This window comes from Setaria viridis, chromosome 9, assembly GCF_005286985.2.
Source record: "Setaria viridis chromosome 9, Setaria_viridis_v4.0, whole genome shotgun sequence".
Lineage (NCBI taxonomy): Eukaryota > Viridiplantae > Streptophyta > Magnoliopsida > Poales > Poaceae > Setaria > Setaria viridis.
The window spans coordinates 38,613,973-38,637,112 of record NC_048271.2 but is presented as its reverse complement, the minus strand read 5'-3'; the positions used below and the strand labels follow the sequence as shown (position 1 = coordinate 38,637,112).

The 23,140-nt window shown below is 45.1% G+C and overlaps 1 protein-coding gene, 1 long non-coding RNA gene and 1 pseudogene across 13 annotated transcripts; 2 read left to right on the top strand and 1 right to left on the bottom strand.

The window, feature by feature from the left end:
* The first annotated feature begins 74 nt into the window (after nucleotides 1-74).
* On the top strand, nucleotides 75-1,866 carry LOC117837577 (protein CURVATURE THYLAKOID 1B, chloroplastic). The gene is made up of 6 exons (XM_034717267.2): nucleotides 75-470; nucleotides 550-656; nucleotides 783-869; nucleotides 1,037-1,099; nucleotides 1,244-1,281; nucleotides 1,630-1,866. The coding sequence occupies exons 1-6, from the start codon at nucleotides 299-301 to the stop codon at nucleotides 1,682-1,684; spliced, it is 522 nt and encodes a 173-aa protein (XP_034573158.1). The 5' UTR covers nucleotides 75-298; the 3' UTR covers nucleotides 1,685-1,866.
* A 1,842-nt stretch (nucleotides 1,867-3,708) lies between these two features.
* Nucleotides 3,709-5,627, top strand: LOC140221518 (uncharacterized; annotated as a pseudogene).
* Nucleotides 5,628-6,159: 532 nt separating this feature from the next.
* Nucleotides 6,160-13,013, bottom strand: LOC117837578 (uncharacterized). 12 transcript variants are annotated; one of them, XR_011897314.1, is made up of 8 exons: nucleotides 12,077-12,995; nucleotides 11,586-11,616; nucleotides 11,410-11,500; nucleotides 11,206-11,263; nucleotides 10,146-10,270; nucleotides 9,804-10,051; nucleotides 9,669-9,731; nucleotides 8,846-9,076 (listed from the first exon to the last, which is right to left on the bottom strand). It is a non-coding gene; the product is annotated as an uncharacterized lncRNA (long non-coding RNA). The 12 variants fall into 12 exon arrangements; XR_004636389.2 differs by lacking the exon at nucleotides 8,846-9,076 and adding exons at nucleotides 6,160-6,605; nucleotides 6,687-7,297 and having other exon boundaries at nucleotides 11,206-11,616; nucleotides 12,077-13,013; XR_011897312.1 differs by having other exon boundaries at nucleotides 11,206-11,500; nucleotides 12,077-13,000.
* Between the last annotated feature and the right edge of the window lie 10,127 nt (nucleotides 13,014-23,140).

Here is a 23,140-nt window from a genome sequence, read left to right as displayed (position 1 = left end):
ACCGCAAACGGGGACATCGATCCCCCGGCGGCGACGGCCATACGCAAAACCCAACCCCAATCTTATCATTTTCCCCGGGAACGTGTGGCGCCCGTCCGGCGCCTGCCCCACTTTATCCGCGGCGCGCCGAGAGCCCTCCCGCCGGCCTCAGAGGCTGAGACACCCAGCTGCTGCGCCCCGTGCTATTAGCCTTAGCCGCCTACGTGCCCCCACGCCTAACGCCTCGGCACCGCGCCGCGACGTCACCCGGCCCTAGTGACGACACCGACCAGTTCACTGCGCGCCGCCGTGCGACACCATGGCCCCGACCGCCCCAGCTGCCACGGGAGCGGCGAGCCCCGCCGCGCCGGCCGTCGCCAAGGGCGAGGCCAAGGCCGCCGCGCGCTCCGTCGGGCTCCGGCTGCCCGCGCTGCCGCCGCTGCCCGGCCTCGGCCTCGCGGCGCAGGGACAGACCCGCGCCGTCTCCGTCTGTGAGTGTGCAACGGCACGATGGCATCCATGGCGTGCATGAGTGCCATTGGTAAACACGCCCTGTTCGTTGATTTCCAGGCAAGCAGCTGGCGAGGAACGTGGTGGCCATGGCCGCGGGGGAGCCGGCGGCGCCGAATGCTGCCAACGAGGAGTTCACCGAGTTCGTCAACGCCCTGAAACAGGAGGTGAGTACGTGAGCCGTGAGCGACATGGCACGTCCTGTTTCCACTCTGCGGTCTGCATAGGCTGGTTGCAGACTTGCAGTTGCAGCACGATGACATGTATCTTTGCTGGCTTTGCTGCTCGTGCAGTGGGACAGGATCGAGGACAAGTACGCGGTGACCACGCTCGCCGTCGCGGCCACGCTCGGCATGTGGAGCGCCGGTGGAGTAGTATCGGTACTGAACCGTCACCTCTTTCTTTATGCTTCTGACGAAGGAGGTTTCTGAATCTTCTATACTATACACGATTCTTTATGCTTCTGACGAAGGAGGTTTCTGAATCTTCTATACTATACACGATTCATCCAAACTAACTAACGGTAACTTTTGGTGCCACCTTGCAGGCGATTGACAGGCTCCCCGTGGTTCCAGGCCTGATGGAGGCTGTTGGAATTGGATACAGTGGGGTAAGACCCGCGTCTGAGTAAAAACTTCAGATTACGTTTTGTATAGAGGCCTAAAGTGTGCAGGATTTCTCACTTGCCTAGAGTTTTGTTACTGCTGCCGTTTTTCTGCTGAATTGCACATTTTGACCTCCTTCTCTCATGCAGTGGTTCGCGTACCGGAACCTGCTATTCAAGTCTGACAGGTAAGTGAGACAGTACAGCAGCTACCTTATCCAGCCTACAAAATTCTGCAATATGCACACGACAGAACAAATGAATTAAGTAATGATTCTCCAGTAAGCAATATGTATAGGCAAATCCTGAACATTTCCAGCTCCCAGAATAATCATACCAACCATCTGATAAAATGGCAAACAAACATACTCTATCCTGTAGTAAAGTTCAGTATCAACTTCCAAGTTGTTTCGCTAAACAATAGACCTTTTGAGTTAGCTGTATTTGACATTCCCATTTTAGGCTTTTATCAACATTTTTTTCTGATTTCCTTGGTTAAAGATGTTAGATGCTCAAACAACTGATGCGCATTGCAGGGATGCTTTCTTTGCAAAGGTCAGGGAGGTCTACGAGGATATAATCAGCGGCTAATAGGCGGAGCACTAATGCAAGCTCAACAAAACTAAGTTCACTCTACGAGGACCTATTAGTCTGCTGCTGTTCAGTTTGTTGTCCCTGTATATTTTCAGTAGAGCATCTAATTTGATCCTTACTCAATGTATGGATAAATACTTTGGATATTACTCGTACATAACATTTAATCGTTTTAGTCATTTGTTTCTTCGAATTTGCCAAGGCCGATGAATTTCAGCTGTAAGGCAATACAGCATTTGGAATACGCAGTCATCTATTCCATGTGAATTGCACCTTAACCCCATCACAAAAATCAGCGAGTTGGAAAATGACATCAACATTTGGGATCTGGTCCTATGTCATCGTCATAGTTAGCGTCTTAGCGATATTTTTCAATCTATAACTCTTTCAACGACGTTGGGTAAGTTTCCTCTTGTTAGTTTTAGCTACATGGCCCAAAGAAAATTGGTTGACAAACAATACCATTTCAGCTGCTACAGTTCATGTTTTATAGCTAACTACCACAGCTGTAAATTCAACTAAGCGTTAAATACCTCTCATTCCTTCACTTTTAGATCAGCCGAGCGTGAGGCAAAGAAGAGAAGTGCCAAGTTGCTCGCGCAGATATTGTAATAGGAGTGAAAGTATGAGGTCATTCCTTCACTTTTAGCACTGGAATGCCTTTCTTGTTTCTTCCAGCTTGTGAATGAAACTTCACTGAGAGTAAAGTTCTAGTTTATTTTATTTAATTATTTTCCTCTAGTTTTTGTTTTCAAAACTTTGTTTCCAAATTTTAATCTAATTTCTATCCAACTTTTCGACGAATTTTTGTTTTCAAAATTTCTCTCTAATACCTGTCCACGTTTTGTTTCAAAATTTATACGATAAATTTGTATAAACACAACAATATTTACCTAATTATTTAAATAGGAAGGGCCTTCCTTCCATATAGATTGTTTCAACGTATATATAAGGATAATTGCCTACTTTTCTGAAGTTCTTTCCGACTCATATATGTATGGAAGAATTCCATTTTACCCATCATCTAATCACCGAGTCTTGGAAAACGCCCCCGAACTAAAAAAACTAGAAATCTTACGCCCTTCAATTCTCAAGATCGGATATTTCTGACCTCCTTGACTATTTCAAAGTGGTTTCTCATGCGATTTTGCTGACGTGTCACATACGTGGCATGCTGGCCCCACATTTCACTAGTTTTTTATGCCATGTCACCCGCCGCTCTCTCTTTCTCTCCAGCGCCACCATCTCCCACTTCCTCCCCAAACGCCGCCTGCCTCCCCCTCCCTCCCCTAGCGCCGCCGCCCCCCACTCCCTCTCCCTCCCCCGCGTTCCTTTCTTCTCCCTCTCCCTCTAGCGTGTGACAGAGCCTCCATGGCCGCTGTTGTAGCCGAGATCCGCATCGTGTCCAGCCCTTGCTCACAGCTCGCGAGCTCCGCCAGTTCAACAGCGGGGAGCAGCAGCGGTTGGGGTGGGGCAAGGTCACACGGATGAGGGAGAGAGGAGGGAGAAGATGGGAGCACGGGGCGGCTCGACGTCAGGCGCGCTACAGTAAGCTTTTCTATGAGCGTAAATCAGTGCTGCTCACCACCAAATTGAGGTCCCGTTTGGTTACTTTTGCTTATTTTTAGCACCCGTCACATCAAATGTTTAGACACTAATTAGGAGTATTAAACGTAGACTATTTACAAAACCCATTACATAAGTGGAGGCTAAACGGCGAGACGAATCTATTAAGCCTAATTAGTTCATGATTTGACAATGTGTTGCTACGGTAAATATTTGCTAATGATGGATTAATTAGGCTTAATAAATTCATCTCGTCATTTAGCCTCCACTTATGTAATGGGTTTTGTAAATAGTCTACGTTTAATACTCCTAATTAGTATCTAAACATTCGATGTGATGTGCTAAAAATAAGCAAAGGGAACCAGCACCCCTGAGCTTTGCGGGCACAAATCGAGGCTGGTTTCTTGTTTCATTTGTGATGAATTTCTGCTTGGGTGGCTTGAGATGTTTTATTGGATACATTTTCTTCTTTGACCTGTCTACTCGGTTGCTATTGACGAGCTGCAGAGAAGAGCTTGAACGGCTTCAGGACTTCGCTGTTCGCTCTGGCCTACAACGACGAGCTTCGGCAAGCTCCGGGAGCAGAGAGAGATTGAGAGAGAGAAGTGGGCCCATACAAGTGACATGGCAAAAAAAATTGGTCACGTGGGTATCGACATGTGGGCCCATGTTACCACATCAGCAAAACAACGTGAGAAACCAGGTTGAAATGGTCGAGGGGGCTAATTTGTCTGGTTTTGAGACTTGGAGGGTGTAAGATTTCTGGTTTTTAAGTTTGGGGGAGTTTCTTAGACATAGTGATAACTTCAGGGTCCTATCTGTATACCCGTCACGTACGTATCTATTGCGATCATCCAATCAATCTGAGACGAGACTCTGCCTGCCCGAAGACACCGGCACCGTGCGGAAAACCCCGTCTGCCTCAACAGTCGGATCCATGGCGGCGACGGCCAACCCAGATTGCTCCCCAGCTGCGGAGGACCGGGAGAACTGCGACCTGTTCCGATGCGTCTGCTGCTGGAGTAAGTATTGCAGTCCCCAGATCCCGCGTATCGCTCCCGGCCGGGACTACATCCGCGTGCCGTCCGACGCCGACGCCGACGACCGCCCCCTCTGGTCGGTCCTCGTCGGCTGCACCTCCATCGCGGAGCCATTCCACAACCTGCGCCTGCGCCTGCACCGCTTCCGCGTCGCCGCCTCCGGCCGGGTCATCGGCCGCACCGACGACACGCTCCAGCCGTTACTCGCCGTGTCCCCGGACGACGAGGAGAACTTGTTCGTCTCCGACGCCACGGCCGCGCTGGCCCCCGACGGCCGGCGGCTGTACGTCTTGTGCACGCACTCGCCCGGAGTCGGCGGAGCCATCTCCAGCTGCGGATCGCCCCCCGCCCTCGCCGCGCTGCAGTTTCCAGTCAGAGGATTCGCTGTGGACCTTGGCACTAGGAGCCTGTCCGCTCTGCCTCCCCTTCCGTTTTCTCACGGGTCGTACCTCGTACGTAACCGTCTCGGCGCGGGGTAAGCTCTGGGCGCCGTCCGTCGAGACCGGGAGCAGCGACGGCGGCATGCGCCTTGTCGTGCGCCGGCTGGACGACGGTGAGGCTGCCTGGGAGGAGGCTGCCGGCGTCGATATATTGTACCAGCCTTTCGTGAACTCCCGTTTGAGCGGTTGCCATCTCCAGGGCTATGCTGTGATCCGTGACAGATTCATCCTGCTGTCCCTTATCGACTCCATTTTCTTCTCCGACTGCGCCGCCGGCACCTTGACCCCTGTCACCACTGTTGGCAAATCCCCTTACAAACCCATCTCCGGCAGGGCGGTCCATTTCGGAGGTGACGATGATGACACGGTCTACTTCGTCCGTGGCGCTAATCTGTTTGCGTACGAGTTCTCACCGGAGGAGGGGAAGCTGCTTGCACCGGCCATGGAGGTTGACAGGCTGTGGCCGTACTACGAAGAATGGTCTGGGTCGGTCGTCCATCTTACCGGCCGCATGCTGTGCGCCGTCTGGATCAACATGTACCTGCCCTGCGGCTGCGCCGAGCGGCACGCGCTGATCACAACCTTCTTGGTCGAAGGTGGCCACGACGGTGACGGCGGCAGCTTCGTGCCCTGCGGCGTCCATGTCCTCCACTCCACCTGCCGCAGGGTAGGCATGCTCAGGAGCAGCGCGGTGCCACGATACGAGAGTTTCGACGCATTCTGCTTTTTACAGTGAGTTGATCTATACTACATGCTTTGCTTAATATATACTACTCTAGTTGCGTTGGTTTTCAAATCATCGTTTTATTTGCCGTCAGTTCAAGTGACCAAGAATTTCATTTATGTGATACAAAACTTTAATCATAAGTATCTATTTAATTTGGATATAATAACATCAATTTGTGTTATAAATTATGAATTAATCTTTTATCATAGGCTTTTCCTAACCAGGCGAATTAAGCCTTCTAATTTTAAACAGGGGGTATATTGTTGCGCAGCAGTATTACATTAGCATCTATATATGCTTGTCGATTTACAAAAGTTCGTTGTATTTATGGTGAACTAGGGAATATCTAGATCATTCCGAGCTGCTGGACCCCTCGATGCCTATTACACTACCGGAGGATCTACTTCAAGTACCCGGTAAGTACCGGACGCCTGACCATTATCGCTTTGTTAGCACCATTTAGTACTGGTCTAAATACGCTATTTAGTATCGGTCGGTAACATCAACCGGTACTAAACTGCGAGCCACCGGCCACGTCGCACTGTTACGGACAACAGTTCAGTACCGATTGGTTTTACTGACCGCTAATAAAGTTTATTCTTTTTTTACCCTTTTGTTTTAATTCGTACTCGTATCTGGTGGAGCTTTTACTAATAATATTAGGTTAATATATCAACCCATTCAAATCCAAGTATCACGAGTATCAACCATTCAAATCATTAACACTCAATAGTTCGTACATCAATACTTTAGGTCTTAGAGATAACAAGTTCAAATCCATAAGAAAAGTGTATGGTAGGAGTAAATCCATGCTTGCTACATATTTAATAATTCACTTTGCTTACGTAGATATGCCACATAGCTTAAGTCTCCAATCATAAAGTCTAGAACTTCATCAATATAAGCTAGAGCATGAATTAGTGCACTCTCTAACACATCACAAGGACGGTCACATGCACTGCCATAAATCTCGAACCATGGAGATGACGCCAACTGAAATAGCCTGTAAAAAGTGAGATGAGCCTGGAGCTTGAAATCTTTGGTGCATATCGGGTTTCCATCGGTATAACTATAATTCAACATATCCAAGACTTGAGCCAGAATCACATGAAGCTCATTGCCACTAAGGTTTGACCAAAGACATCCTAAAAGAAGAGAATAACATGATAAAATTTAAAAGATGTAACATAGTTAAAGATAAAAGGATGATTAGATATGTTCCATACCATGTCATATTGATTCAGCTGACAAAGCCTCTCAAGTTTCTCCCTCCTCGAGGGCCTTTATTCGAAAATTGACAAGTCTAGCACAAAGTACCCATGATCGCTGTTGTAGGTAGGCCTCCATGGCAATCCTTTCAAATGTTACCCTACTTGGTGCTAATTGATCCCATGCGGCAATTGAAACCATCGGGATGAGCTATCCTGGTACTCTCATCCGGTTGGCCTATGTTTCTCGAACGGGTACTTGAAAAGAGATTTTTACTCTTAAAATTCCGTGGACTAACTATCTCGGATTGCACTAAAGGAGAAGTACCACCTAGAGTTTCGATAATATCTTTCAGCCATCTAATATTGTCGATAAGCTAAATTGTATGTAAGTAAATTTAGGAATTATTCATGTGTAGTAAAAAAACCAATTACAAGAAGGAAAGAATATTACTATGTTAGGAATTGTTCCTTTGCTTCGATCATCTTTTGGCAAGTCAATGATGTGATTAGGGAAGTGAATTTCTCGAGGACGAGCCAATGACTGTCCACGGCCCAGCACGATGGCCACTTCCACGGCCGCCACCACCACGGCGAGAAAAACTTCCACTTGCCATAGTTAGCCCAAACTGTCCAAATAAAATTGTGATAAGATAATTTGTCATTATTTTTCTTAATTAGTCAACTTTGCCACCAATAATTCATTGTCATATACGCACATCATATACATTTATTTCAATGTAGACCATCATTTCGTAGCCATCTGCAATTCTATCACAATGCTACTCGTGAATATCTACATGTCCTCCAAGAGATATAGCCTTATGCCATAATTGTATCACTAACTACTTAACATCCAATACAAATTAGTATCCAATTCAAGCAAAATCATAGCCATTTTAATACAATATAGGTAGCAAAATCATTTTAATGCATCAAAATCAAAGTTATCAAAAAAAGAAAATCTAACCAGGGAGGACGCACGGTGGAGGAGCGGCGGCACACGGGGGAGGCGGGGGAGGGAGAGGTGCGGCGGTGGCTCACGTGGGAGGTGGGGAAGGGAGAGGCGTGACGATGGGGATGGCGGCCAGGGACTGGGTGGCAGTGGTCGGGGACGGGACGATGGCGACGGTGATGGGGGCGATGGAGCTGGGACGGGGCGATGGCGATGGCGACAGCTATGGGGGACAGGCAGCGACGGTGGGCGAGGGCAACGAGGACGAGGCCGGTGCGACCAGAGGGAGGAACTGCTAATTTTTGAAAACTGCTAAGTGTTTAGAGAAGATGAAGTATTTGTAGGTGGGACGCTTTAGAACCGGTGGTAGCCTTTGCACGGTATTAAATTCCTCCATTTAGTACCGGGCAGGACTCCCAACCGATACTAAAGTTGCTAAATGGCGGGATATGAAATTAGGGGCATTTAGTATCGGTTCCAACCTTTGCCCGGTGCTAAATTCCTCCATTTAGTACTGGGCATGCTTCCAACCGGTACTAAAGTTGCCAAATTGACAGGAGCTGAAACTGTTCGCCTCCAGCAGTTTTCTTTCTCGCGCATACTGTCTTAATTCTAATAAAATATTTCAATCATTACGACAATATTGTCACATGTATGTATGTATATATATAAAATAGTAGAGACAAAAATTCATCACAAATATTAATTAGAGTACATTACATATGAAATTCAGGGTACATATTAAATCTTACAGAAATGAGATACTTAGAACCTAGGATCGTCCACATCGTGACAGCTAATCATCGCAACATACAAACTACAATTCATATCGATAATGTCGATTCCTAAGAACCTATTGACATAATCTAGCGCATATATTAAATCTTACATAAATGAGATATTTAGAACATAGGATCGACCATTAATTTGGGAGATAAAAAGATACACCAATCCTAAAATAATGGTACAACATGAAATCTACGAGTCCACCTACTCTGGCTTATCATAAAGGAATCTTGAAATAATTGTCCAAATGTCTTTTGGAGCAAATACCGCATTTTGATAATTGACTAGGATCGTGTCTATACGTTGCTACAGGCAAAACAAATTTCATCTATAAGCATCAAATATTATCATGTGAAATATTTACTTCTACAAACTCAAACACATGCGAAATGCCCCCAATGTGAAACAAAAAATGACTTTGCAATGAGTAATAATATAAGCATAAGTACGCTTAGATGCTCTTTATCTCAACTTGCAAAAGAATAATCATGTGACCAATTCCCAAACAATATATGACAGTTAATCACCTTTACATCGTATTCATTTCTAGCAAGCTCTAACAGCGATTTGAACAACCTTTACATTGGATTCAGCAGGACAATAATCATGTGGATCAAGTACGAATATAGGCCACCCCCATCTATCCTATTTCTTTGCCTGTGAGGCCCTATCACAAAGAAAATATTGACACAAATGAAGTTAAACTGAATATCCCACAAGTTATTCAACAGTTTTGCTTGCAAGACCCAGATCTGATAGCAAACATATATAAGATGTAGGTCAAGAAATAGATGGGATGCTAAAGATTCACTCGAAATAAACACAAAGTGATAGGTTTCAACAAGTCCTTATGGATTCTCCTACAAGTTATTCTCTTAAACTAACATGCTTGAGTGCACTGATAAAAAAATACCACGGGTATGGAATCAAAAGAAAACATGAAACAACCACTGTAAGAACAGTTATTAATGGTCTTGTTCTTCAGTGTTTAAATTGGACACATTCTGATGTACTCCATGTATCAGTGACACATTAATCAGACTATATTTCATCAAATGGGAAAAAATCATTTTCTAGCATAGTGTTCTCTCATGGCATCTAATGGAAAAGAAAATCCACGTTATACCCTTAGATAAATACACAGCCTCGAACCAAAACAAATAGCAACACTCCATGCCAGTTACAGGTAAGAAAAATAGATGTAAGTTTTTTAAACAATTGATTACTGAATATCCCCTGAAGAAGAAAAGAAAACATACTTGATTGCTCTTAATCCTCCTCTCCTGCCCAGGCTTTGCTTTTCATGCTTTAGTTATTGCACCCTAATCAGCACACAAACCTTAGCTTGATAAAAGTAATCTAGCAAAGAAGGCACCAATCAATCAAATGTGTACCTAGTAGGCAGCTCAACTTTCTAGCAGTACTCAATTCCCCATTTCTGCTCAACAGTAAGAACATGATGGTGCTGAGAGAGATGAGGAAGGGGCCAGCGCGGAGAGGCCCCATCGTCAAGCTGCATCGCTTCCTCCTTGTCTCATGGCCTGCCGCTGCCAAGGAGACACAGACGGAGAGGGCGGCATGGTTGGAGGAAGGCACCAAGGTAAAAAAAAACCCAGGAAATGGATGATCATCCTTTTGCATCCTTGAAAATGTAGAATTTATATCACTGGACTAAAAGCTTGCCAAAAAAATCATATTATATCCTAAAAATGATAATTTGTAGCTAAGAACGTTACCTTGCTGTAGAGGCAGAGCTAGTTAACTGTGGTATTTTGTCAAACATCTTCAGGATGGAAGCAAATGAAGCAAGAGAAGCTCCCTGCACCTGATGAGTATGGAGATAATAAATGAGCACCTAGAACTGCAATTAAAGACATCAACATAGCATCAACAACACATGACATCAATATGCAAAGAAGCGAAAAAAGATTTAGAGACTTGACATGGATAACTAAAATATTTAAGGGTTATATAACCAGCTTGGACTCTTTATCTCTGATTCCTATGGTCCTTGTTGAAAAGCTTGTTCGTATAAGATCTAATTGCAGAGGGAAAATATAGCTAAAAATACTGCAAAGCACAAATTGGTAGTCATACATACCTATAACTATTGCAAAGTACAGTGTAAGGACATATGTAGTAGGACACAATTTCCTGATAATGTTGGACAATTTTGTTATGCCTTAATATTTACAATATTTCCACAACAGATAGTTAGAAAATTCAATAGAAAGCTTGAGCAAAGTAGACACCAGATAATTGAATAATATGAATACATCTGCATTGCAACATGCTTATCATCCTATATGATTATCTATACTAAGTAGAAACCTAATTTTTTTTACGAAACAGGCAGATTGGTCTAAGAATCATAATATCTAGTTAACCCCACCATAAGCTTTTGAATTAGTTTGGCCATAGAAAAGAGATTGGAATGAAAAGATGCATCTGAATAAATTTTATTAAACACGACATTGATCAAAATCAATCTTGTAAGCCAGTCAATACGTTGGTAGGATAGCTCCAGACAACATTCATCATTTATGGTTCATTTTGCCTCACAGGACATCTACGATAACACAATAATCATTTATGGTTCAAGTAATCATCAAACTTGGTAGCAAATAGATGCCAGTAAATATTTTTGTTTTCAAAAATCATAATAACATCAATATGAGAGAAATTTGAATCACCAGTCACCAATTAAAAAGATTCTACATAGGTGGCTCGACAAAAATAATTTATTCAGGGGGCCATTCGTGAGGACAAATTAATAAGAAAATAGAAGAAATGTACCTGTTGGTTGTCCATCAGGTGCAGGTTGCATCCCCACCACAACCAGTGGTGCCTTAAACTGCAACATACAGATTTTAGAACACAAATCAAAATGATGCTTCAAACGTTACTAAAACTATGAAAAAGGGAAGAAAAAAAATGTATCCGAAGAACAAGATTAATGTCAACACAGATGGAGAATAGTAAGATGGGTAGAATACCTACATCAACAAAATTAACACCTGCAGAAATAAAACCTGGAAGAATCGTGAGAGTGTTGATAAATTATGCATGACCCTAAGAGTTTTAAACCTTCCTGTACAGACATATATGTATGAGAAAGGACCGGAAGTAATTATTTCAAGTAGAACATAAGACGATTTGGTAGTGATTTCACATACAGTTTGAGGATTCTTATCTGAGAAGACCGGCCTGTGAGAATTCAATAAGTTGTTCTTAGAATTAAGAAGATAGCATTGTGCAGTCATTGTGCAATTCTATAGACACCAGCAATTCTTGGAACTATATGTGCATATGCATAGTTGCAAAATTGATGTGATTTCTTGGACCTAGTGTATAAAATTCATGTGTGCGTTCCTTTCAGAGTGGCCTATGCAATGCCATTTCTGCTAGAGCTGTGTCTGTAAAGAATGGTAATTATCAAGCTTATTAGTGTCAATTTTTAGCAGTAGGGAGGATATTATTTAAAGTAGATGAATTGCTACGAAAAAACATTATCGCTTGGAGGACAAATTTCTGTTTGGGATCTAACAAGTAAGGATGGGAGTTATCAAACTGATGGCTATGCATGAAGGGCCAAAATCAGATGACCTGCGATAGATATAACCTATTAACATGAAAGGTAATATTCAAGGGATGCAATGATACACACCTGTGGATGTTCCATGATTCGATTTATCGGGTCGGCATTTCATCGAGCACTATCCTGGCTAGAAAATTTCTCCACATGGTGCTGCTGCTGCATCTGCCTCCTCCTCGCGAATGGAGGGGAGGAGCCATGGCGAGCAACCGCGTGCTCTATGTCCACATCCTCCATGACTCCTTTGGCCGGGGACGTGATCTGCTGAATCCTCGACTTCCTACAGACCTAGGTGAGCGTGGACGCTGGCTCGGCATGGCAACGGTGTCCGCCATCACCTCCACGACCGCGATGCCGTCCCCCGCGCGGGGCTGCTGTACTGGGCAGCGGTGGCCCGCGGCAGCCCCGCCGTGGCGGCGTCGAGGAGAAGGACGACGCCGTGGCTGCGCCGAGGAGCGGGACGACGCTGTGGCTGCGGTGGACGGACTCGAGGAGGAGGGCGGGCGGCAGCGCAGGGCGAGCGGCGATGGTGGCCGGCTATCCTCCTCGCCGTACCCGTCGCCGGTGTGCTGAATGATCGATTCTCAATCCTACACCAACACCGGCGGTGGTGCAGGGCGGCGAGGAGAGGCGGAGGGCGAGCCGAGGAGGAGGGCAGGTGGCGGCGGCAGCGCAGAGAGACCGAGCTGAGGAGAGGAGAGGGTGGGCGGCGGCGGTGGCGCAGGGAGACCGAGCCGAGGAGAGGAGGAGGGCGAGCGGCGGCGGCGGCGCAGAGCGAACGAGGAGGAGTAGGGTGGACGCGCTGGAGATCGGAGGACAAACCAGGAAGCGCGGGATGGAAGGAGGCGCAGCAGACCGCGCTGGGTGCCTCGCGGACGCGCTGGAGATCGGAGCGCCAACCGCGAAGCGTGGGATGGAGGGAGGCGAAGCGGACGACGCTGGTGCCTCGCGGACGCGAAACCGGAGCGGAGGAACCCCGACTTACGAAGTTTTTTTCGCCTCTTCGATTTTTTAGAGCAGAGAGGCATGGTTGTTCATTTTGGCAATCCAAAACCAACCAATAGAGTAAGGTTAATGAACAAATTTCTACCTAAATTGATAATTGGCCACCATACTTCTATAATGAAAATCTAGCTCCAAAAGGTGTTTGGAAAACTATTTCAAAATTCTTTTATGATGTTTAGTCAGAGTTTGTGGACTTGAAGTTTTTCTGTTCTCTGGTATTGGAGGAGCGGAGGTATTACATCAATTGTCGGTCCATTTACATCGTATTACGTGAAAAATGGATATAGAGGTTTGTATTAGATAAAAAACTTGATCAATATTAGGTAGGGGAAAGATAGAGTAAATGTATTTATAATATTTAGTTCTCATTCTAAAAAACTCTCCATTCTCATTGTTCTAAAACATCAACAAGCTAGTACTCGATTTATAACATAAAACTCATTCTAAAAAACTCCCCATTCACCTCACTCTAAAAAACTTTCCATTCTCCTTATTCTAAAAGATCAACAAGTACTCCATTTATAACATAAAACTAACTCATTCAAAAAAAATCTAGAATATTATGACTAAAGGAGGGAGAATGAAGTTGCTAACCAATCTAGTGAAGAAGCTAGTTGAGTGAAGAAAAATGAAGCCCGAGCAAATGGTTGAGCTTGCTAGGGGAGGAAGCTAAGGAAGAAGCTTATTTATGTATAAAGCAAATGTTGACATTAGTACCGGCTGAGAGCTTCAACTGGTACTAAATGGTTTCATTTAGTATCGGTTGAAGTTACTAGTCGGTACTAAATGGTGTTTTCACCATTTAGTATTGGCTGAAGCCACTAGCCGGTACTAAATAGCTTCCTTGGAGAATCTACTTGTCGGCCACGCGTTCTATGTGCCGCCATTTAGTACCAGCTGAGCATCCAAACCGGTACTATAGGGGCTCTGGTGGCACTGTGCGTGATGACCGGTACTAATGCCGTGTGTTAGTACCGGATGGAAAGACGTTTGGTACTAATACGTTGGACGAATACTCACTTTTCCAGTAGCGTTAGTTCAACAATGGGAGGGTACAACTTCCTACAAGCTTATGAAGAAACTCCTGATGATGATGACGATGATGACGATGATATGCCTGTATAGATTCTGATTGTCTTCCTCTTCAAGTGACAACCTTTGTGCATGTTTTTAGGGTGCACTAGTAGAGAATAGACCTTCCATCCAGAGACATATGTCTCAATGCTTTTTGGACTCAGGACTAAAGGAGCTTTAGTCCCGGGTCAAATGGCCACGACCAGCCACCACCGACGACGAGAGCTTTAGTCCCGGTTGGTAATATCAACCGGAACTAAAGAGCCCCCTTTAGTCCTAGTTGTAACGGCTAGTTAGGACAAGGGAATCTGGTGGGGCTTTAGTCCCAATGTAGAGAAGTAGATGGGAAACACCACACACCCCAATGAGGGGGGTGACCTCTCTCTATATATATTGCCAATATGGCTTGGAGTACAAGGAAAGGATAAATACATCCTAATATACACATATACTTCCTGATACCCGCCTGCAATTGAAGCAGGAGGATCATGGACGCACAAACTGGACCTAAACTCAGTGAACAAAGGAAGTGGCATGCCCTTCTTCATGATGTCCGCGAACTGATGAGAGGACGACACATGAAAAACCCAGACCTCACCCAACGCTACCTTCTCATAGACGAAGTGAATATCAAGCTCGATGTGCTTCGTGCGCCGATGATGCACCGGATTGGCTGTCATATAGACAACGCTCACGTTATCACAGTAGACAATAGTGGCTGAAGCAAGCGGGAGACGAAACTCCTGAAGAAGTTGACGCAGCCAGCAACACTCTACCACAGCATGAGCCACAGCACGGTACTCCGTCTCAGCACTGGAATGAGACACCATGGTCTGACGCTTGGAGGACTAAGACACTAGATTGTCGCCAAGGTAGACGCAGAAGTTGGAGGTGGATCGTCGAGAGTCCAAGCAGCCAGCCCAGTTGGCGTCGGAGTAGGCAGTCAGAGACTGAGTAGAGCCAGTGATGATGTGAAGCTCGGAGGAGAGCGTGCCCTTCACATAGCGCAGGATGCGCTTGATCAGGGCCATGTGGGGTTCGCGTGGGTCATGCATGAAGAGGCACACCTGCTGAACCGCATACGCCAAGTCAGGTCGAGTCAGAGTGAGGTACTCAAGAGCCCCAGCAAGACTCCGATACTCAGAGCCATCTTGGAGCTTGGTGCTGTCGTGTGCCGAAAACTTGGCATGAATGTCAATTGGAATCATGGTAGAATGACACTCAGCCATGCCGGCACGCTAAAGAAGATCCAAGGCATACTGTCGCTGAGACAGGAACAGGCCCTGGGAGGAACGCGTGATGGAGATGCTAAGGAAGTGGTGCAGGTCCCCAAGATCCATCATGGCGAACTCGGAGTGAAGACGCCCCATGATGTGCCGAAGAAGAGTCGAGGATGAGGTCATCGACGTAGAGCAGCAGGTAAGTGAGGTTCGATCCCTCTTTGTAGACAAAAAGGGAGGTGTTGGAGGTGGAGGCAATGAAGCCGAGCAAACAAAGGAAGGAGGCGAACCGCTGGTACCACACTTGCGGGGCCTGTTTGAGTCCATACAAGGACTTCTGTAGGAGACATACATGATCGGGGGCGGCGGGGTCGACAAAGCCGGGAGGCTGCTGGAAGTAGACAGTATCTACGAGGTGTCCATGAAGAAACGCATTCTTGATGTCCAGCTGGTGGATCGGCCAGGCACGAGAAGTGGCGATGATGAGGACAGTTCGTATCGTTGCTGGTTTGACAACTGTACTGAAGGTCTCATCGTAGTTGATGCCGTGACGCTGGGAGAAGCCATGAACCACCTAGCACGCCTTGTGCCAGGCGAGGGACCCATCAACATGGAACTTATGCCAGAAGATCCACTTGCCCAACACAACATTGGCACCGAGCGGCTGCGGGATGAGGCACCAGATGTCGTTGTTGATGAGAGCCTGGAAGTCGTTGACCATGGCAGCACGCCAATTGGCGTGAGCCAGAGCACTGCGATAATTCACCGGAATCGGAGAGGGCGGAGAAGAAGTCGAGGCTGTCATGCCCTAGTAGTGGACTGGCTGGATTGCCCCAGTCACAGACTGAGTGACAGGACGCAGAGGGGTAGGTGGCGACGAGGAGGGCGCAGGAGGCGCTAGGGCCGCCAGACAAACCCCGATCCGCCGCCTTGTCTCCTCTCCGCCGTCGTCGTCGCGCCGCATGTTCTGCTCCTCGGTCGTTGCCGTCGTGCCTCATCGTCGATGTTCAGCGCCAGCCTTGCATCCACCGTCGGCACTCCCCGTGTCTCTCCGTCCTCCTCCTTAGCTGCGCCGCTGCCCCCTCTTGGCCGGCCGGCCCCACCGTTGCCTCACCGCGTGTCGTCGTCGTCCCCCTGGCCGTCGTGCCACCGGCTAGTAGCTCCGCCACGGTGTCCCCATCGACGCCCCGACGCCATCCCTGTGGCACCCCGACGCCCTTCGACGCTTCTCGCCAGCGCGTCGCACTGCCGCCGCACCGTCCCCCGCCGCGTCGTCGTCGGCTACCACGTCCCCCGTCCCCTCCAAGATCTGTCGCGTCGTCATCCCCGACGCCATCTCCTTCCCCACCGCCACGTCGTCTCCCGGTGCCCCAACCCACCACCGTCTCCCGCGCGCCTTCCGCCGCCATTCCTCCGCGCCTCGGCCCTCTCGTTGAAGAGGTAGGACGCTGACACAAGCCCCGGCTTGATGACGCAAGTCGGATTTTTTTATTAGAAAATTAGTATAATTTATTAGAAATGCTTAGAAAATTTAGTATAAATTATTAGAAATTAGTATAATTTAGTATAAATTTGTAAATTAGTATAAATTAGTATAGTACTTAGAAAATTAGTCTAGTTTAATATAAATTAATTAGTACATTTTAGTATATATTAGTATAATTTAGTATAAATGCTTAGTATAATTTAATATACATTTAGTATAATTTAGTATACATTGGTATAATTTAGTATGAAATCTTAGAAAATTAGTATAATTTAGTATACATTAGTATAATATAGTAGAAATTTGGTAGAGGTGTTGTATATATAATGGAATGACATTTTTGGTGACAATACACAAGTAGAGGAGTTGCATATATAATTGCGTGAATTTTTAATGTTTAATTTCATGTAAGTTTCATGTAATAAATTGTATAAGTTTTATTGTATACATGATTCCAGGTATATTTATTTATAATTTAATATATGGTTTCATGTGTATATTTCAATCAGTTTCTTTTATTTCATGGTTGTTATATGATTTCATGTTTATATATTAATTGTACTACTTCAGACAATCTTTAATTTTATGGATCTATGATTACATGTGTGTATAACTAATGTCATTATTAGTTTAGTTGGGAGACGAACATGATGAAATGTATATAATGGAGTAGATTATTGATGACGGGAGTGGCTCAAACGTTCTAAGAACCTACGCCGAGGATGAGGGTAGCCAGGCGGACATGTTCCTCAACATGTCCGGTGATGGCAACGATGAGCCCGAGCACGACGTTGATGACAATGCGGAACAAGACATTGCCATGATGGAAGGTTCTGGCGAGGTATATATTATTTTTATTATTTTACCCCATCTATAACTTCATATTCATTATTACTATATACTAATTAACAAATCTTGAACTTTTAGCCCTCTGGATCGATGAAGCAAAATAAGCCACGAGGTCGTACAGAGATAATAGAGGAAATGTTTTACATCCCCAAAGTGACAGAAGAGGACCAGTCAATTGGTCCCGATAAAGTCACTGGAAAGTTCGTGAGTCAATGCGGGGCTATTATAAGGGACAATTTGCCCATCAACATTCGAGAATGGAAGTCCTGTAAAAAAGATGATCCATACGTGCTCCCGCAGACACAGAAAGATATGTTGTCGGCAGATGTCAAGAAACACTTCACACTTCCTGATGGCGTCGTTGAAAAAGTTGTGAAAGACTGGACACTCAAGAAGATGGCAACCCAATTTCAGGCCTTCAAGAAGAATCTGGATAGTAACTATATAAAGAAGGGCCGAAGTCTAGAATTTAATTACTGGCTAAAGTTAAGAGATCACTGGAACTTATTTCTGGAATACAAGAGGAGTGAAGATAGTGCGAACAAGGTTCGTGTCAACTCAAGCAATGCCTAGAACAAGGAGTACCATCATCATCTAGGGCAAGGTGGTTATAGGAGTGCAATTCCCAAATGGAGAAAGATGGAACAAGACCTAATCGATCGAGGTATCATACCAGCGACAATTGACTGGCCTGATCGATCGAAGAATTGGTATTGCGCTCATAGAGGCACCCTTAGCCCTTAGGATGGGACACTTATTTCAATGAAACAATATATGAGAAGGCCCTTAGGCTTATCAAAAACATTGAAGATTATAAAGCGGGAAATTTTAAGCCTGATAGAGAGAACGATGAGCTGACTTTGGCTCAGGAATCCCGAACACCCAGGACGTTGTCGAGGCTTCGGGGTGGTTCTGTGGAAGTATGCTTTCTGTAGGGACATCGACACGTACAGAAGTTGCAAGAGAAGAAAGGAACAATAAGAGGAGAGGTGGTGGCGTATGTCAGAAGCTAAAGTGCATGGACAAGATGTAAGAATGCAGGAAGAAATTAATCGACGAGTGGCCTTAGCGGTTACTAAGATGGCCCGATCTGGAGCACTGCCGGATCCCAACGTCGTCGTCAGCCCTTCTCAACGCCGAAGCAGCTGTGCTTCTGCAGGGGTCGTCAATGAGAACATGCCAAGCTTACCCGTGGTTGCGCAGGACAACCAATGGTACCATGTGGATAACATCACTCAGCGCATCTCATGTGAGTTGTACAGACCATTTGGCAACCTCACTATTAAGGTATACATATATATAATTTATACAATTATCTCAATTGATCCACGCCTCAGGAGTTTAATAACTTCTTTATTTCTCCTATATGTACAGGTGGCGTACGAAACTGCTTTACCAATCCCGTCAGGACAGACAATTCATGACATGGCGATTCCACCTAGCTACTCTAGCGTTGGGGTGGAGCAGATTTGTGATAGTAAATGTGAAGGCATAGAGCTCGACCTCCTGGGAGGTGATGGGTAAAGAACAATAGGAGATGCACTTCGCGGTATCACTTTATGGTGCAAATGTTACATCATCATCCCTGACCAGGAGGCATCATTTCTTCCCATAGATCCCCCACAACCACCATCTCCTCAGAACTCAAGACCGTCATCTCCAGCACATCCACCTCCATGACAGTCATCACCACCAGGACCGTCACATCCTGCTCGATCACCATCTCCAGCACCATCGAATCCAGCAGGCGGGAGCAACGATGACCAAAACACCCCTCCTCGATCACAGTCTGCAGTGCCGGGACTAAAGTTTGGTGAAAGTAAGGAAGCACATGCACCACCTCTCAAGAAGTTGCGACCACCGCCTTGCAAGCCAAGGTAGTCAAAGGTGAAAGAATCGAGGAAAAAAAAAGAAGTCTGAACTTATTAAGAAGCTAGCAGGCAATATGACTCCTGAGGAATTGGAGGATGCATCTCAAGCACATGTAAGGGAGTGGTTTGAAAAAATCACTGCAGAAAGAAAAGCGAAGGAGATGGAGCCTAAGCTAGTAGATCCAGCCAAATTAAAGTTTTTTATTGGCATGAAAAAAGAAGTCAAGAAGACTTTACTATCAAACTACAATTGTTCATTAGTTAAGTCTTGGCAGAAGAAGAAACGAGGAGAGTCGTCATCTAGGCGTACTGTCCCCCAGCTCGAGCAGCAAGCAGATCAAGAAGCTCAACAAATAGCAACTTTGCCTTTAGAACAACAAATCAAGGTTGTTAAGTTTATGGCAGAGACAGGTCTCTCGCTTGCTGAAGTTCTAGGGCAAGATGAACCTGCCACCTCTAGAAAAGACTTACCTAGATGGCCCTTTGAGTTAGGCAAGCCTCTAGTCAGGCCTGAATTGGTATGGAACCTCACAACTAAGATGTATGAATTCCATCAGTGGTACATGGAGCAGTCGGCCAATGACAGGGACATGTTCGCTCTTCTTGTTAAACTGATTGATTTTTTCGGTGAAGGTGAGAAGCTGCTGTGGTTGGAATTTAAGGATATTTATGAAGTGTACCATCATGATGCCCTTGATGTGTATCTTATCAGTGCCTGGGTTCTGTAAGTGTGTGTTTATTAGGTGTTAATTTTGTCTCAACTCATTATTGTGTGTGTGTGTGTCGTCCCACTAACTTTGTATTTCATTTTATGTAGGATGTAAATTTAGAGGTGCCGTCGAGAATCCTACTTCAACATTGGCTTCATGGACGCAATGCTTGTTAACCAAAAGCAAATACGAGATCAACCAAAGTCTACATTGGACGCAATATACAAATTCTTGGAGCAACAGAATTACAAGTAATACATACTACTGCCTTACAACTTTAAGTAAGTGTGGGTACCGTCTATTTTTGTTTTCCTTTCCTTACCTAATTAATGTTAGTTAGTTATAATATGAACATTTATGTACATAGTTACCACCGGATTCTTCTTCTAATTATGATTGATCAAAGCAACGCTATTGTGTTTGATTCACTTAGAAAACCAAAGGATGAGTACCAAGACATTCAAGACATGCTTAACTTGTAATAATTCTGGACCTTTATCTCTATGCAAAAGTTTGTTTCCTAAATTTTCACCTAACACTGTATCATATTCATTATTTTAATTCACAACATATGGAAATGATTCCATAAGTATCATCGTGGTGATTGTAAAGAAAAACTTACATTCAGTACAACTTTTCCGGTATGCATGAAGTTTGCACATTTTGTATATTCTATAACACGAATATTTCATAACTTATTTTTTTTCCACTAAAGTGCTTGAGATAGGAACAAGGGAATAATTTATGTGGATACTATGTCTGTGAGCACATATACCATTTCGTGAGGGACAAGGTGCTATCGGACCATATAACTGTACGTAAAATCAGCCTATTAATTATTAATCGTTTTCTAGCTCCTTTTATTTAATTGTTGGTGTAACATTCACATATTTCCAAATTACAGATGTGGTAGATTCGCGAAGAACTCTTGGAGAAGGAAAGGCTTTTGGCAATCCAAGAAGCACTCATAGGATTTTTGGTGGACGAGGTGATAAATTTCAAAGGAGAATTTTATTACGATGGACATTCATTAGCCAAACCAAGCAACACCACGATGGGAGGATCCTAAGAATTATGAGGATAAATTATTGTATACATAGTAATTGTATTAATACTAGTTTGATGTGTATAATATACTAAGAATTGTATATATAGTAATTGTATAATATAGTAATAATTATGAAGAAACTCATCATTTCCTAAGGTAAGATATGAGCAAAGCAAACACAACTTGAAAAAGAGAAAAAAAATTAATTTGTAGGAAGTAAATGCTCAAAAGAAGTGCTAAAATGTAAAGATTGAGGACACGAGACAACCGAATTTTTTCCTGTGGTATCGAGGAGTTGATGCTCCCCGGTAATCCACGTTGGAGCACCCACTAAGGGTTTTGCTCCCCCAAGCCACTAAGTCTCAAGTGCTTCACTAAGAATGCTCCTTCTCCATCTCCGAAATAGCAAGCTTCAAATCATGTACAAGATCTTTTTTCTTCGGGCTCCCACAATCTCCAAGAGCTCACCAAGAACCTCCAGGTCACCAAGACTGTCTAGGTGACATCAATCATCAAGAGTAACAAGCTTCAATGTTTCACTTGATCAACACTCAGCTAAGCCATGAACTAGATGCATACTTGTCACTCTCAAACACTAAGAAATATCCTTAATCTTTTGATTTAGCAAATCACAAATCACTCTTTGGTTTTAGCACACTCTCAACTGCTCATAGGCTGCTTCAAGTCTTCAGGGTGTCAAGAGCAGCTCAAATAACCCGGGGGGAGGGGTATATATAGGCTAGGCAACAAGAGCTAGCCATTAGAAAAGTGCTTGCAGAAAAGCACACCATCGGATGTCAACACACCAACAAGCACAAGATCCAAATAACATGTTAACACACCAACAAGCACACCATCTGCTGTTGAAGGAGTTGCTGCCTTTGGGCCTCCTGCTGCTGCCTAATGCCCTCAAGAAGGACCTGCTAGGTTTCCTGCTGGTGGGCTATCTGTGCCTGCATGAGCTACCTCTCCTCACTAGCTCGCTACCCCACTACCAAGGACTGAAGTATTGCTGTGAGTGTGTCAGGCTGAGTGATCTGAGCAACTGTAACTGTAGGGACTGTTGGCTCTGGCATGCATTGTCCTGGAAGAGAAGACCCTGCCTCATCGTTGTGAGCACGATGAACTCTGAAAGTAGGCTCAGAAGGCAATTAGTCCTCATCCGCATCAGAATCCTCGGAGTCCGTAGCTAGGTAAGCTGGCATGGGAGCCTCTGCTGTAGCTAGTGTCTCGTCCTCTCGAGTAGCCTCGTCCATGGCAGCCTCAGCAACGGCTTGCTCCTCAACCTAAATCTGTGCTCTGCGGATCCCCCGTGCATGTCATTCGGCCTTGAAGGCTGATAGAACTTGAAGCACATCTTTGACTTCTCCAATTCTGGTCTGCACCTCCAAGCTGACAAGCAAGCCAAGAACTAGCTGATCCAATGAGCATATGGCTGCTGGCGGTTCATGTCCATGCCATCCATAATAGCATTCTCGATCTCACACAAGAGTATATCAATGATATCAAAGGGCTCGTGAGTCATAATGTGAAGAAGCAACCACTACTGTAGCCCAGTGATCGACTCGGTGTTCCCCACTCTGTAAAGAAGGGACTTCTTGAGAGCATTGTGAACAACGTACGCTTCAGGAGTCAAGCGGTCAGGAGTGCGTGGGGTGCCTGGCAAGAACAGCTGAACAAAGAGCGGCGTGATCTGATCATCTGTAGGAATAACTGTGTCATGAGCATAATGAGAAGCCTTTATCCCTAGGTAGCAAAGCATTTGAAGAGACACATCGGCCAGTGGAACGCCAAGAAACTAAGCCAAGTTTTCCCTCGACAAGTGAAACTGCTCTCCCATAAACATGAATCTGATGTATGTTTGTCTGTAACG

Bases quoted from the DNA above. Each gene is read 5' to 3' on its own strand.
- LOC117837577 (XM_034717267.2), top strand. From the start codon at position 299: ATGGCCCCGACCGCCCCAGCTGCCACGGGAGCGGCGAGCCCCGCCGCG. The intron at 657-782 runs GTGAGTACGTGA...CTGCTCGTGCAG, and splicing joins TCAACGCCCTGAAACAGGAG to TGGGACAGGATCGAGGACAA. The intron at 1,100-1,243 runs GTAAGACCCGCG...TCTCTCATGCAG, and splicing joins TTGGAATTGGATACAGTGGG to TGGTTCGCGTACCGGAACCT.